Source organism: Onychomys torridus, chromosome 11 (genome assembly GCF_903995425.1).
Source record: "Onychomys torridus chromosome 11, mOncTor1.1, whole genome shotgun sequence".
NCBI classification, from domain to species: domain Eukaryota; kingdom Metazoa; phylum Chordata; class Mammalia; order Rodentia; family Cricetidae; genus Onychomys; species Onychomys torridus.
This window is the reverse complement of record NC_050453.1, coordinates 63,083,644-63,098,861: the sequence shown is the minus strand read 5'-3', so window position 1 is coordinate 63,098,861 and position 15,218 is coordinate 63,083,644. Positions and strand designations below refer to the sequence as shown.

The 15,218-nt window shown below is 38.7% G+C and overlaps 1 protein-coding gene across 2 annotated transcripts in view; it reads left to right on the top strand.

Moving 5' to 3' along the window:
- The window catches only part of Thsd7b (thrombospondin type 1 domain containing 7B), an 837,148-nt gene that overhangs the window by 796,167 nt on the left and 25,763 nt on the right, over positions 1-15,218 (top strand). For both annotated transcript variants that reach the window (XM_036202865.1, XM_036202864.1), the window contains one exon: positions 14,776-14,921. In XM_036202865.1, the coding sequence (XP_036058758.1) occupies positions 14,776-14,921 (146 nt within the window). The remainder of the gene's footprint in view (positions 1-14,775; positions 14,922-15,218) is intronic.

Below are 15,218 nucleotides of genomic sequence, written 5' to 3'. Positions count from 1 at the left end.
TAGGAATATTAAGTGAAATGGTAAAACTAAAGTTGATGGAACATTACAAGAATCTGTCATGAGAGAATAGTGAGGGTGACCCAAAATCAATACAGGAATTAGGAATACTAAGTGAAATGGTAAAACTAAAGTTGATGGAACATTACAAGAATCTGTCATGAGAGAACAGTGAGGGTGACCCGGAGGAGTTGGTACTATGCCAAAGTTGAATGGCCAGGGTGTGCCACAGCCCTTAAGACTAGAGATACCATCACAAGGATGTTCAGCACTGAATCTCACAAGCATTTTTGACAAGCTTTGTGTTAAAGGCTTTAGGTTACAACCTTTGAACAGAAATTTGAAGATCAGTATTATTCCTGGCCTAAATTTGATAGACAAATAATGAGTAAACAGCACAGTCCATGGGGGAATTGTATGTGTCTATTGGCTTTCTAAGCACCTTCCCTCAGACCATGTGGAAAGAAGGGTGTAACAGTTATACCCCACCAGCCCCAACCTTCCACAGCCTTGCAGTCTTCCTGCTCTGACCTAGGGCATCATTCCTCCTTGTTTCCAAACTGTGAAAATTCTGTACTTAAGTCATGCCTCAGCCTGGAAACAATAAACAAGCAGTACCCAGCAAATGCAGCCCTGCACAGCACAAACTTATTCCTGAAGCTAGAAAGGTTACATGCTATCACTGAAAAACATCTGCAGATATGCCTGTCTCTGCTAAGCAGTGTGCCAGTGTCTGCCTTCTGTATGAACCACTCTTCTGTCTTGCTGATTGTGGCCATGGGACAGAGAGGTAAGATGAGATAAAGTGTTCATAGTCACATTAAAGAGGGTGAGGGAGTTACCTGAGAGTCAGCCTTCAGCCCCTGCAGCTTTGGGCTGACTGCTGTATCAAACGTAGAAACTCACACAATTACCTCTGTTTGTGAATTCACCGAGTTGTTGGCTCAGTGAGCCATGCTTCACCATCAAACCCACAGAATGCCATTGATCTGAGGGAAATTTTGAAATGGATTCTGACTTCATCTTCCAAGCTTGTGAAAGGCCTCTTTAGCACCCACCTGGAGCTTGTCCTATAGTTTTTAATTGTGTTAAAGATTTCAAGGTCAGAACGGTTTGAATCCAATTTCTTTCAGGTTAGAGAGAGGCTGATTCTCAGCTTCACTGGGGGATCTTTTGAGATAGAGCTCCAAGATCAAAGCTAGTAATAGAAGAGCTTAATATTTGGATTAGTCGTGTTCTTTGTCTACTGAGTTTTCATCAGCTCAGTGGAATGTAGAACTCCCTATATTTAGCATTTCATGAATTATTCATAATTATCACTTAACCAATGAGACTCTAAAAATGTTATTAATTCCAGACTATGATTCTTTTGCTATTTAATAGTTTTTATCATTCAGTGTATATGAGTTGATATTATTTTTCATAGTATGCAATCCAAAATGCTTCTTGTATTTCTCAGATTGGATGTAATTTTTCCATCTATTCTAGACCATAATGAAAAAAAAAACTAATTTTATTTTATTTTATTTTATTTTATTTTATTTTATTTTATGCTTCAAGATGTCAAGGCAAATCAGTAGCCTTTCTTTGATATCTGCATAAAATTTGACTGGTGTGGAATTCTTGGCTGGGCACAAGACTAATAGTTATAACAATTCAAACTCATTTACTCTATGGAATAATTGGTTCTTATGACAGGAGGTCAGAAAGCTACAAAATAGAATGGAAAAGACTGGGCACAAAGGCCCAGGACCTTGGCCTCAGAACTTGCTTTTCCTATGGCAAATTTTAGAACTTTGAAATGCTAACTTGTCTTTTGTGGGGGCTCATGCTATTTTATTCTATAAAATGAAGCTGTATCAGAGTGGTAGTTTATTTGTTTTTTTTTTTTAATATTCATTGGTCAAGACCACAATTATTAATGTCAGACATGTCTTAGTAATTTTTTCACAAAGGCTGTATGATGTGTGCTCTGAATTTGCAGTGAGGTAATAGGCGGCCACATAACCAGCACAGAGGCACAGTGTGTCAGTTGCAGAGGCTACATTTGAACCTGGGTGCAGATGCCTCCAAGACCCTTTTCTCTGCTAGTAGCCCTTTGCATGTGATATTCTGTGTTTGCCTCCTATGTATATGATCCTGGTTTGATGCTGTTCCACTTTATAAAAATTCCTGTAGTCCACACATACTTTCCAGAATAAGCAGGGGAAATCAATCTAAGATTGGAACATAGGCACATTAGCGCCCTAAGAAATAGGAGGAGAGTTGAATATGATCAAAACACATTATATGAAATTCTCAAAGAATTAATAATTTTAAGAAAAGAAAGCCCTTTGAATGTAGTCTTCTGAATATTATGTAATGTCTCACCTATCTACTAGGATAATAGCTAATAGCTGTTCATATTATAGACAAGAAATTAATGACCCTTTTTTTTAAAGAAAAGAATGGACAGAATATAGCTCCAAGATTGCTAAAAACCCTTTTCTGTGACTCTTTCAGCTTCAATGCTATGGGATCTCTTCATTTCAGAACTGACACTGTTTATGTGTATTACAGAGCCATGCCAATTTTCATTGGTGTTTAATAGAATTGCTGTGATGATTGAGAACTGAATGGTAGGTAAGCAGTTAAACTAGATGTAGACAGTCCACCACACAAAACCTAGTGCTCCTGTAGCCAAGCAGAACTTAAAGGTACTAATCATCTTCCTTTCAAAGACCTCTTCTGATACCATGGTTCTCTTGACCTCTAAGTGGTCTTGTTACTTACTCCAGCAACTAGCCTCTCTCTTAGACATATGGTCCTGACTGAGACCAAAGTCATCTGGACTCCAGTAGCCTCAGCAGTCTTTATCTTGCCTGAGTTAGATGTTCTCTAGGATGAAAGATGACTGGGACCTTGAAGCAATTTTCAGATGACCCAAGGAATCCCTCTGGAGAAGAAGCCTGTGGGGCTGCAGATCTGAGTGAAGACTCATTCCCACATCTTCCATCTCTAACAAAGCCCAGAGCAGGGCCAAGAGCGGGCATTAAATCACTGCTCAGCACTATGATCTCTCCGCCTTGTCAGACATTAGCCCTGATCCCAAATTCATCTTCAGCAATGTCCACATTTAAAATTAATGTAAAAACTGTGGATGGTATTTGTTAAAAGTACATCTTCAATAATATTGTAGTACATGTACATCTGCCTAAAATGGAGTGTTTCATATGCAATAAAATGGTACTGTTCTTGATGACTCATTAGGATGAGTTCATAAAACAAGAGTTTTCATGGGAAAAAAGACATGGCTATGTTACTATCACTTACTTTTGCTAAAGGAAAATATGAAGTGTATGAATTCAGGTGACAAATTCATAGGAATGCAGAGGACATGGCTAAATGCAATATAGAACTTTCTCAAAAGACCTAGCAACTGAATTCTAGCACCCAACACCCATGACGAGGGCTAGATAAGTTTTACTGGAAAGCACATGCTTTTGGACTAAACAACCCTGTGTTTAGTACTAACTGTGATTCTGAAAAAATCATGTCTCTAAGCTTCAATTAATCATGTCTTAAATAATATTAGTAACAGGTGTATCCCCAGACTTGGGTCCTGTAGAAGGGATTTGTTTGGTAAATTGATGGAATGCAGATTGGAGAGTTACAGTGATGGGGACCAGAGTCAGAACAAGGAGCTGAGCAAGGACAGGCATACCATCCCTGCATCAAAATACAGGGTAGCCACCAAAATGACCTAGGCTTCCCTCAATAGTAAGGAGTACTTTCCCAGTGATGCACTTCTCAGGAAAATGTCTTAACTACAGAGAAACACAATTAAAGTTAACAAGGTGAACATAACTGTCTATCTGCTTCTATCTGCTAGGGTTTACTTACTGAGCAACAGTAAATAAGTAAGTTCCAAAAATAAGAATAAATCTATAAAAGAAGAAAGTAGAAGATGGAAATACTTTATTCAATCATCTACTTTTTGGTGCCCATCAATAAAGACCAGTGTTAGCCTGAATTTCATGTCACAGTCCCCTATTCCGAGTGATAATTGACCAGCTCCTTGGAGATCTGTTTCTGGATGGCCATTCCATACCAATGATTACAGTATATGGCTAAGAGAACTGGATTTATATTAAAAAGAAATGATGCCTTATTGGAAAATGAGACAAAAATAGAAATATTCACAAGCACATTAGAAAGCCCAGGTCACTTCATATTCTTTTGCTGCTGTAGGACTGTGTCTCCATGACTGTACACTCAGCACACAGGTGTCCATCAGTGTAGTCACGTGGGTTACTCAGATGTTTCCTATAATGAACTGTTGATGACTCAGTGCTCCTTTTGTTATTCTCATGTTTTCTATCCATCAACCCTTACATATACATACACTATTCCCCATGTTATTTTCTTTAATCATAATAAAACCGTCTACAGTTATCCACAACAGCTAACTGGACAACTCTGTGTTGGGCCCCAAAAGAATTCTTATTTGAAGCATGCTACAGGAAAGTGCACAGTGGCTGCTGAGACCTGGCTGTACAATCAGAATGGTCAGTTGCTGTATTTTTCTCTGTTTGTGACAAATTTTTAAGAAAAAATCTTTATATTCATTTCTGTGTGAAAAATCTTGACAAGTATTTAACTAACTTTGAGATCTTTAGAATGTGCTCTAAATGCCTCACAAATACCTTGTCAGTGTGGCAATATTGTGCAGTTTGAGGACTGCTGAGTTCAAAGGGAATGGGAGCTGGACAGATACATACTTCAAATCCATATACAAGTACCAGGATTGGTCTGTCTCTGTTTTGGTTTAGTTTTCATAACTAGTATTATATGCCTTGTGTATGTCTACAGGTCTTGCCATGCAATCTTTTTGTTTTCTTTCTAGTAAATAACCATTGCTAATGTGGTAGTAAGTCCAGTACTACTGTTGGCTATAATGATATCTTAGTGTTCCCAGAAGAAGGAAAGAAAACGGCTCAGAGAGGTAAACTGCTAGCTAACAGCAACCGTGGCACTTTGTAAACTGGTAACTTTTTTTGTAGGAAGAACCTGAACAAAGAAAAATCAGCCCCTTCCCTTCATATCACACATGCCAGTCACTAGTCATATGGTCCACACTCATCACCAAACCCAGGTTCCCCTGGATGTCTAGACTCTTCTCTCGTACTTATATTGAGAAACATAAATCCAAGCAAGAGAAGGCAAGAACATGCCCAAGGAAATTCCTCTTTCTCACATTGGAAGCCTGGGATACATATGGGAGCACCCTATCCTGTCCACCCAGAAAACAGAAGAAACGCAGGCCAGAGCATAAGGAATGTGGCAGGTTATGAATTTCATAGCTATGTACACTCACTAAGCAAGAAGATACAGGAGGTGACAGGAAGCATGATTTGTGAATTCATACATACCTATTTGAAGGCTAGTTCTTAGAACTGATATAAAACAGTATTACTGAAAATATACATACAAGTAACGGTGTACAGACTGAGCAGGTTATATTTATGAATATATGTGTATACATATATACATATATATGCAAAATTGGTGAAGAAGAAGACTTGAATTTGAACAAAGAAAACTATATAGAAAAGTTTGAAGGGAGGAAAGAGAAGAGAGAAATGTTGTAATTGTATTATAATCTCAAAATTTCAAAATGTAAATATTTTAACAAGTGTTCAGTATATTTTGGACGCCCCATAAGATGTTCATATACAGTGTGAGATATATATAGCTCATTCCCATCATCTGAATGTTCCACGCCCAAATCTTCTTGATATGGGTCTCTAGGACTCTATATGCTATACAATATTAGGATGCTCGTGAGCTTATAAAACCATCCACCTTCCCACAGGCTTCCTCTGTCAGCATACTATTCTACCATTGGTCAGGGAGTGTGCTAATCAATCGCTAAGTGCAGGTGGAATGGGGACACACAGCAAAGGAATTCTAAAAGGGACTGGTCTTCACACTGAGGAGTCAAAGGAGGCCAAGGCATGAAGAGTTACTGAAAGATCAAAGACTTTGTGATCGTGCTACAAGTTCCAGTCATGGAAAATGGATTTTCATAGTATAATCAGGAACTTATGTAAGAAACCTTCATGGCTGATTTATTCTTTATCCTGATGGTGAGCACACACTCATAATTATGATCTGTATGGCACTCGACATTGGATAAACTCAGTTACAGACTTCTAAGTTCCAGAAAAAGAATCCCATTTAAACATTTTTAGTACTTATTAGAAATAATTTCATTCCCATTTAAAAGAGACTCACTTATTCTAAATGACATTTTCCCCAACCTGAATTATCCTCAGATAATAAGGCCCTTCCGTATTCTTAGTTTTATTTTACAGGACAGGAAATTCATGCTCAGAGGACTCAAATTACTTTCATGCAGTCACATCATTTTCTAGCTGTTAATTTGAAAGAACTGTTTCCAACTATGGATGACTGGTGCCAAGCCCAGGCTTCTTTCTACTGTTCCTCAGCTGTTTGAAAATCTTCCTCCTCCATCCCCATTATGATTTTTTAATTCCTATAGTTTGACCATATCTTCCACACTTTCCCTCCACCCAAAAAATTCATAATCACAAACCAGGTTGTCCAGACTTCTGTTGCTTATGGCCTCTAATAGACTAATCATTGATAAGAGATACTTGCAAAGCTGAGGGTTCCATCCAGTCTGAAATGGATCCTGAGAAACCCTGGATCACTGTTATGGAAGGATCAAGCCCACATCATGGTACCATCTGCATGTCATTCTGCTCCTTTTTTAATTTGAAAGTTCAGAAATGGTGAGTCTTTAATCATAGGGATACATTGGCTATTTGATATAAACAAAATATCCTTGACTTGAAAAGAAAAGGTGACATAATGGAATCTGTAGGCACTCCAAGTCCATTCACACTTTCATGTCTTCACTGGAAGTATTCATGTTGAACCTTAAACAACCTTGAATAACAAGGAGTTTTAAATAAAGATTTACTGTATGCTTCTTGCTAGTGACAGGCACATTTGGAGATCTTATCTTTGTATCTGGAGAGCAAAAGATAGGGTAAGCCCTATGGATGTCCTCCCAATGATTGCCCTTAAGGTTTCATTGTTTGAACAATGACATCAACATTGTTTATAATACTTTTACTAATTCTTTGAGAATTTCATACAATGTGTTTTGCCATTCCCACCCCTTCATCTCCAGAATGCCTCCCAACCCACCTCTACCTCCTCATCACATCCTCCCCAGAATGCCTCCCAACCCACCTCTACCTCCTCATCACATCCTCCCCAGAATGCCTCCCAACCCACCTCTACCTCCTCCTCACATCCTCCCCAGAATGCCTCCCAACCCACCTCTACCTCCTCATCACATCCTCCCCAGAATGCCTCCCAACCCACCTCTACCTCCTCCTCACATCCTCCCCAGAATGCCTCCCAACCCACCTCTACCTCCTCCTCACATCTTCTCCATAATACCTCCCAATCCACTCCCACCTCTTCACCCCTCCCAACTTAATATCCTTTTATTTTACTTTAAAACTCACAAGAACAATTGGGCTGCATGGTGAGGCTATCAGTGGGACATGGTTCCCTATCAGGCAACACACCCTTAAAGGAAACTAACTCTCCCTCCCCTAGAAACCATCTATAAGACAATTTGCTAAAAGCCAGATATTGGGGTGAAAACTGAGAGATCAGAGAAGCAGAAAGAAGCCAGCCATGTTCTTACCATTAGGAAATCCTCAACCAAGAGAAAGCTACTTCCTGTATACTCGAACCTATATACCTTTGTGTGCTCTGCCATCTCACTTCCTTTCTCCGCCCAGTTTCATCACTTCCTCTTTCTGCCCAGTCCTATCACTTTCTGTCTGTACAGACCTTCAAACCTCTATGGTTAACTAGTGCTAGGAATAAAGGTGTGTGCCACCATGCCTGGCTCTGCTCCCTGTATGGCTTTGAACTCACAGACATCCAGACAGATCCTTGCCTCCCAAGTGACAGGCTTAAAGGCATGTGCTATTACTACCTGACTTCTATGTTTAATATAGTGGTTGGCTTTTTCCTCTGATCCACAGATAAGCTTTATTGGGGTACACAAATAGTATCACCACATTTCATCTTTTTTGTCTAAAATAAAAAAGTTATAACTGATATAAAAATATAAAAAATTCCGTGATGTTCAGGTCTAGCGGTTGGAGAAGGGCTAAGTTCTGGTGATGCTGTATTGCTCTTTATTTTGTTGTATGTACTTCTGCCTTGGCGTCTGCCCATCTCCCTGTGGGTTCATTCTTGGTCTTATCAGTGTAGTTGGTCCAGACAGAGCTGACAGATTTAGGGAGCCTCTCTCTGGTCCAGATGGAAGCTCTGGGCAGGATGGGAGCTCTGGTCCAGATGAGAGTGCTGGCCGGATAGGAGCTGGGAGGCTGGACTCTGAGTCTCAGGAAGTCCCTGGGGTCTCCTTATCTTGTCCAGATGGGAGCTCCTCTTGTCCAGATGGGAGTTCCGGGACAGGATGGAAGCTCTGGTCCAGATGGGAGTTCCGGGGCGGCTGGGAGCTTGGGGCTCTCTGGTCCAGATGGGAGTTCCAGGGCAGGATGAAATACTGGACACTGGTCTCTAAGTCTCTGGAAGTGGCTGGGGTCTCCAGCAGATGGGTGTGGGGGCAAGGTGTTGAGGTTGTACTGAATCCACCAGGTTTAAATGAATCCCCAGGGGAGTCTTGGCCCTGGAGGAGATGGGAATGGAGGGGAGGGGATGGGGGAAGGTGGAGGTGGAGGTGGGTGCGGGAGTGGGGAGGACCCATGGCTGATGTGTAAAATTAAAACACAAACATAATAATAATAATAATAATAATAATAATAATAATAATAATAAAGTAGAAAATATTAAAAATTATATACAGTAAGTACAATAACTATATACAATATATACAGGCAATAAATACATCAACAATGTCTAGCCCATTTGCATTTGACAAATACAGTGAAAATATTCTATTATCTGTCCTATTTTGGTGAAGTCTAAAATGTATCTAATTCACTTTCTATCCTAACTTGTATTACCAACCAAAAACTATCTTTTGATGTCTTTCAAACTTATATACTTTACACCTCTTTAGTGGGTTTCTTTTCTGAATTTTTTAATAAGGAAAACTTTAACTCTCTAAACTTCAACTCCCTCAGAGATCTGAGAAGGAAATAAAAAATGTTACCTAGTTAAACAGGAAGTGCAAACAACTTCCAAAAAATGTGAGTTATGATAGAAGCAACTGGCTGCCTGGACAGTCACCTGAGGTTTCTCTGCAACATTGGGGCACCCATCTTTGGCCTACAGAATTAGCATATCTGACAGATTCATCTGTGAAGCAAGATTTTCTAAAGGGCCTTCCTACCTTGTCTTGGCAAGGATCAGCAGTTCTTTCTTTAGTGTCCTGCTGGTCCATTTCAGACAGCATATTGTCAACAGTCGAGGCAAGAGCACTTTCTTGCTCTGTGGCTAACTTTTGCCACAATGAAAGTAAACTCCATATGGAGTTTCTTCAATGCCTATCATCTTCTTTGAAGTAGATTGGTGCTGCCAGGAGCAGACATATCTCATAGCCATATAAAAAAAAAGAAAAATGAAAAAAATCTATGTTATTAAAACATCTTAAATAACATATTCTGTAGTTCTCTGATGTGTTTGAAGATGACCTGTCTATCTAAAATATATTTCTGCTTGAACATGAAAACATACATAATATGACTACAAGTTCAATTGTAATGACTAACTACTAACCTGCATTTCTTTATTATCCTAAATAGTTGGTAATATTTTTCAAGTACTAGAAAATTGCATTAGATTGTTAAATGAATAGTATAGGCACAATACCTTGAACAAGATTAGCAACATATGTACAATATTTTCTAATAAAATCAATCCCAAATTTGTATCAATATACATAATTTGTATACAATTTACAAATATCCAATCCAATGTAAAATATTTAAAACTAGTAGTTGCCTTTTAAAGGTAGATTCATTAATTACCTTTTTATTTAACATATCCACGTTCTCTTTTTTCAGAGTGGATTCAATAATTTACCCTTTATTCTATGATTTCTACATCATTTTTTCAGAGTCGATTCAATAGTCTACCTCTTATCTATATCCTCTTTTTTTCTTCCAAACAAGAACCCTGAATTTAATTTCCTCTGTCATTCTAGATTTTTGGAAGTTGCTTAAATGTACTTCCTATTTACTTAGGTAATATTATATCCTTCTGGGGTTTTTGATGTAGTTGAAGACTACATAGTTATAATTATAGTTTTCCTTAATCATGATAAAAGATAAATTAGATATGAATCTTTAGACTCACAAATGTAGGATTGATAGAATATTTTCTTTAATTTTGTCAAATGCAAATAGACTAGATATTATAACTGTAATTCTTGCTTGGTAACTATTTGTTATATATAATCTTACTATATTAAAGTTAAAACTGTCAAAAAGGGGAAGTGCTGTGGGATATCTTGCTGTTTGCTGTGAATATATGTTGTTCCCATTGGTTAATAAATAAGCTGCTTTGCCTATGGCAGGGCAGCTTAGAGGCAGGCAGGAAATCCAAGGAGAGAGACAGGAAAGAGAAAGGTGGAATCTAGGAAGACACCAGCCACCACCAGGAGAAGCAAGATATGAAAGTACTGGTAAGCCATGGCCATGTGGCAAAAGAAAGATTAATAGAAATGGGTTAAGTTATAAGAGCTAGCTAGCAAGAAGCCTGTCATAGGCCATACAGCTGATAATTAATATTAAGCCTCTAAATGATTATTTTATAAGCAGCTAAGGCCGGGGAGGACTGAAGGAACTCGGGACTAGAGAAACCTTCTGTCTACAGCCATCTATAGCTCCTTAGTTTGGGGGTGCTCAGGAGCCCCTTCCCCTACCTGCTAGGATGTTGATTGGTTTATTCTTGTAAAGACCACCCCTGCTGTTCTGAGTTAATGAACACAGAGGTCACATCATGTCCAGGAGACATTGTTTTGCTCTGATGCTCCTTAACCTCTGGCTGTTTTGATCTTTTTAACCCTTTCCCTTAATATCCAGGAAGTATATGGAAGGGTGTGATGTAGATGTCTCATTTGTGGTTGAACATCCCACCAACTTTTATTCAATGCATTTGTATCAGTTGGGACTTCCAGCATTAACCATTATCCATGTGACATGTTCACCAATGAGGCATGAAAGATGCGCTAATATATGGGTAAGGAGATAAGAATTTACTATATCCACTTATCAGAATAATCTGGGCCTGAGAGCTCCCCCACTATGGGTTCTTGGCAAGAATTACAGTGTGAGGTCTGTGTTTCATCCTGTGTAGTGGGCCTGAAATCCAATCACAAAGTGGTTGTGAACACCCTGTGACATTCATGTCACTGTTTTACCCCAGGAAACATCTTGCCACACAGATCATCATTGTAGTTCATAGTGCTCTGGGTTGAGTAAGACTGTTGATGACATTTTTTCTATTCCTCCTGAAAACTCCTGGTACTATGAAAACTAACCAACAAGGCGGAAACTTCCTCATCCGTACCAATTCAATTTCTCCATGTCCTATAGCCAGCACATGTGGTATCCTCAGCAACGGGCTCTTTCCATCAAGCTCTAGTACATGACTAAGAAAAGTCTGTATTCTTTGTGGTTCTTTGGGACTTTCTTTTTTTGTTTTGTTTTGTTTTTTGAGACAGGGTTCCTCTGTGTAGTTTTTGGTACCTGTCTTGGATCTTGCTCTGTAGACTAGACTGACCTCGAATTCACAGAGATCTGTCTGGCTCTGCCTCTCAAGTGCTGGAATTAAAGGCATGTACCACTGCCACCCAGCCTCTGGGACACTCTTAACCAATAACTCAGGGGAAGAAATCCCACATCTGTCACTGAACGTTTTATTTGGCAACTTAGGGTTCTAGGAGGAACATTATCCCCAGTGTAAGTTAATGCCAATTAAACACTTTTATATGAATATAAATACATAGTGCATGTGTTTGGGTGTGTGTGTGTGTGTGTGTGTGTGTGTATGTGAGAGAGAGAGAGAGAGAGAGAGAGAGAGAGAGAGAGAGAGAAGAGAAGAGAAGAGAAGAGAAGAGAAGAGAAGAGAAGCAAAGCGAAGCTGACTAAGTATTGAGTTTCCATATGGCTTTTTCAAACATCCTTCTTGTTAGTTATTCCCTAACTCTTCCTCTACCCTACTCCCCCATCTCTTTCTCCATCTAAAGTTCCCTCCCTATTATTCTTCCTTTGCCATTCATATCACCTGTAACATCATAACTTTTTCTTTTGAACTTATTAGATTTCCTCCACTTACATCTACAATAGAAAATATCTGTCACTTGAATGGAAGTAAATAAAATGATTCTAAAGTACTGGCCATCAACACACCATCAAGTTGAGAACAAACTCAGAGTTATTTGGTCATAATAAAATGCAGTCTTTTTATCATTACATTGTAAATAAAATTACAAAAACCAAAAAATAATGTAGCAATGATGTATTAGGTAATATGTACTTTGGCCAATAAAATAGACAGAAAATTTAAATTTGAGGAGTTATTGACCAAAAATTCATATGAAATCTTGAGCCAAATATATTCATAGGCTATAGATAGCATTTTATGAATGATAATATATTGAACTATAATTTGATTTTAGTGGTTCTGGGAAATGTCCAGATGCATACTCAGGAGCTCTGTGCTCAAGATGCACCGTGATTCAGCAATCCCATATTGTCACAAATAAATTCCATTGTCAGAGTTTCTTTTGATGTCTCCCACAAACATCCTCTATAAGTAGCCCTCCTAACTTCTTGTAGTTTTAACCCAACAGCATGACTGAAGCATCCTAGGTATGACTCTCATTCCCCACATGACTAGAGTTTAACTTTAGACAACAGGCCTAAGTGCTTTGGGATTTATTTTCTTGCCTGTAATACAGACAAATAATAGAATTTTCTCCAGGATTATTCCATTATATGAGCCAGTACATATAAGTTGTTTAGAATATTGTCAAGTACATGGTACCACTTCAATAAGTGCTTTGATGGTATATTATCTATCATACATTTTAGATGATATAATATAATGTAGATATTTTATAAAAATATGAAATAAACACATAACCACTTAGGGGATTTTCAGAAACACTGTCTTTTTGTGAGAACACAAGGTTTCACACATGCTAGGAAGGTGCTCTACCACAGAGCTATATTTCCATCCCCCTCAATTAATACTCTTTTCAATTAGTACTTAATGTACAGAGAGTATAATGTTAGCAGCAGGATTCACCTACCAAAGAATTTAGATTCTCAGGAGATTTCTGGGTCTTTTTTCAAATTTCTTGAAAGAGTGAGTTACTTGATCACTAAAGTCTGTGGTAATATTCTGAATGACAGCAAGAGACCTGGCCCTATGGGAGTATGTTACCTTAGGCTTTCAAGTGAATGCTATGAAAACATCATTCTATTTCTCTTTGGTTATACATGTAAGGTCTTTCACATCTAAAAAAGACCCCAGGATTTTCTCTAGATCTTCTCTTTCTCACCACTGTTCTAGGCCCTGTGGCCATTGTCAGGTCCTCAGATTAGCTTCATACCCTGCAATTTGAGACGTCTCTTGCTACACTGTACACAGCACTCTCCTTATACCACAACTGCTTAGAGATCCTGTTTCAAGTTCAACTTTTCAAGAAAATCGTCTCTGAGCCTTTCTAGCATGGGGCATGGGAGGTGGGTATGCTTCAGTGCATACTCCCAGAAAGCTCTGCCTTTCTTTAACATGTTCCAAATACATGAACATAGTTCACTTCATAACAAAGAAATTACATCATATTCATAAATAAGATAAATCATATAACAATAATTAAACTAAATGTGTCTCATACTCATCAATTTAAAAAAAAAAAAAAACAGCAATGAAGGGGCCATGAAAAGAGAAGGCAATTCAACTGAATAGCTTGATTCCATCCGTTGTTCCCTTGAGCTGATCTTGGAAGTGCTACTGTGATATGAAGAGACACAGCTGTTTTCTCTGCCACTCATTAACCCACCCTTTCATTCCACTGTGGCATGGAGTACCTCTTTGAATATATGGTTTTTAAGCACCATTGGTTCCCCTACATAAGCCAACCTATAATTTTTTCCTTGTGCTCAGTAAAGGAAGAAATGGGCCCACAATCTCTAGGAAAACTGGTCTTATTGAATTAACTAGGGAAAACTGTAAGAAGCTTGGGTGTGACCATCCTGTGGAATGTCTTAGGGTAATGGCTTATATGGCATTTGTCTCATTATTTCAGACCCTAATTGACAAAAAAAAACCACACACAACTTCCTCTATTTGTGTTTAATATTTGTACCCCCTGTTGGAGGCAGAAGATATACATAACAATTTTATCACTATGGCTAGTACATAGCAAGAAGCCTGGATCACAATAAAGCTTAATAAATAAATATTTGATAAGGAAATCAGCATTATTGCATTCACAAAATCAGCCTGTTTGATAGAGATACCAAGTTCAGACCTGAAGACTGATGTAGAAGATGGGGATAATTTCAGATCTTTTGAGACATCCATTTTCAGATAGTTTACATCTCTCTCAACATCTAAATTGAAATGGCAGAAACCAGAGAGTGCAAGAGACAGGACAGTGTCCATTGTCACAGAATGAAGACTTATACATACAAGGTGACAGTCCTTCCCTCTGTTTCCGAGCCAGACTTTAACCAATAATTGGCACCTCTCTTATTATTTTAGGTCGAATGAGCCGGACTCGATTTATCATTATGCCAACCCAAGGAGAAGGACGGCAATGCCCCACAGAGCTCATCCAGCAGAAACCCTGCCCAGTGATACCCTGCTATAGCTGGGTCCTTGGCAACTGGTCTGCATGTAAATTGGAGGTAGGTCATGCAATGACACATAGAGAATGCATCACAGTATGTACAAAGTGCTTGTCTCATCCAATACGGTGATTGAATAAATTACACAGCACCGGATTCTGGGCACCTGTTATTTTTAACACAGTGGAGAACATGGAAAAATGCAAGCAAGTGTGGTAGTTTCCCACAGAGTTTCACTGCTAAGAGAGTAAACAGCCATTCATTAGGCACTGATTATAACAAGCAGGTCACAGAACTGCCGATCTCTTTGGCAACCTCAAGAATTCTATGGGTTTTTTTTCCCTTTGCTTGCTGGGA